General features: G+C 33.2%; 1 protein-coding gene across 1 annotated transcript in view; it reads left to right on the top strand.

Moving 5' to 3' along the window:
* The window catches only part of LOC111086273 (protein inscuteable homolog), an 8,185-nt gene that overhangs the window by 4,998 nt on the left and 2,127 nt on the right, over positions 1-1,060 (top strand). Inside the window, exon 7 of the mRNA XM_022388498.1 lies at positions 333-507. Coding sequence (XP_022244206.1) covers positions 333-507 — 175 coding nt within the window. The remainder of the gene's footprint in view (positions 1-332; positions 508-1,060) is intronic.

Here is a 1,060-nt window from a genome sequence, read left to right as displayed (position 1 = left end):
AACTTCAACAATACTCTCTGACTGTAGTTCAATTACTCACTGTCCTCCCCGTCGCTTCGTGGCCAGTCTTATATATACAAGACTACACTATATCTAGCAATCTCCCGACAATTCACGAAGGTTCGAGAATGACGTGGCGTGATACTAGTCACGTTACCCCGATGTCGTAACACCACTCTCGGCGGTCCTGCATGTAAAAACAAGATATATTGCACTAAACCATTTCTTATTTAAAAAAATTACAAAGAAATCCATAATTCAGATTTCTAAATAACTGTTTCAAATACAGTGTCTAGAAATTATCCAAATGTTTTGAATAAAACACTTTTTAGGCCAAAGGAATTAAAATTATCACCAACATCCTTTGTGACAACTTTTTAAGCCTTCAACTACAAGGTGAAGTGGCTGGATTAATAGCTCAAATAACTTCTCCCTGGATGGTCAGCAGTATTTCAAACTTATCTGGCATTGTTAAGAATATGGAAAGACTTGTATACTCTTTAACAGGTAAGCAGCAAGTAACGTTTTCATATTATTTTTTGACAAATATTCTAATGTTTTAGTCTGTATATTTAGTACATTACTACTATTTTCGTGAGATATATTTGTAATATCTCCATTTAGATTTTTTTTTTTAATTTGGTAGAGATCGCATGACACTATGATCTAGAATTTTTGTGCAGTAAGTAGAAAACGAGTACGATATAAATACGAAAATCAGTGAGTGAATGACTGATATACGTTGAGGGTTAGTGCGTCCATGATTAAAATTATACAAGTTTTGCTAATTCTATCCAACGTTATTTGAACCGTTTATTATTTATAGTTAGGCCTACAACTAAACGTAGCCTGTAACTTGTTGAAGAAATAAATTCATTATCATTAGCTATCCTTCGCATTATTTTTACCAAGTAATTCAAAAGAACCCATCCAACAATATAACACGTTATGTTGAATGTCTTGAAATGAGTGGTCAATGGTGGGATTCAAATATTTTAACAACAGGTTCTCTCACTAGCAGCATGTAAAAATATTAGATATTAAAAAAAAGGAGGGGCCA

This window comes from Limulus polyphemus, unplaced genomic scaffold (assembly GCF_000517525.1).
Source record: "Limulus polyphemus unplaced genomic scaffold, Limulus_polyphemus-2.1.2 Scaffold38, whole genome shotgun sequence".
Classification (NCBI taxonomy): domain Eukaryota; kingdom Metazoa; phylum Arthropoda; class Merostomata; order Xiphosura; family Limulidae; genus Limulus; species Limulus polyphemus.
The sequence above is the reverse complement of the archived record's forward strand: the minus strand, read 5'-3'. Positions and strand labels throughout refer to the sequence as shown.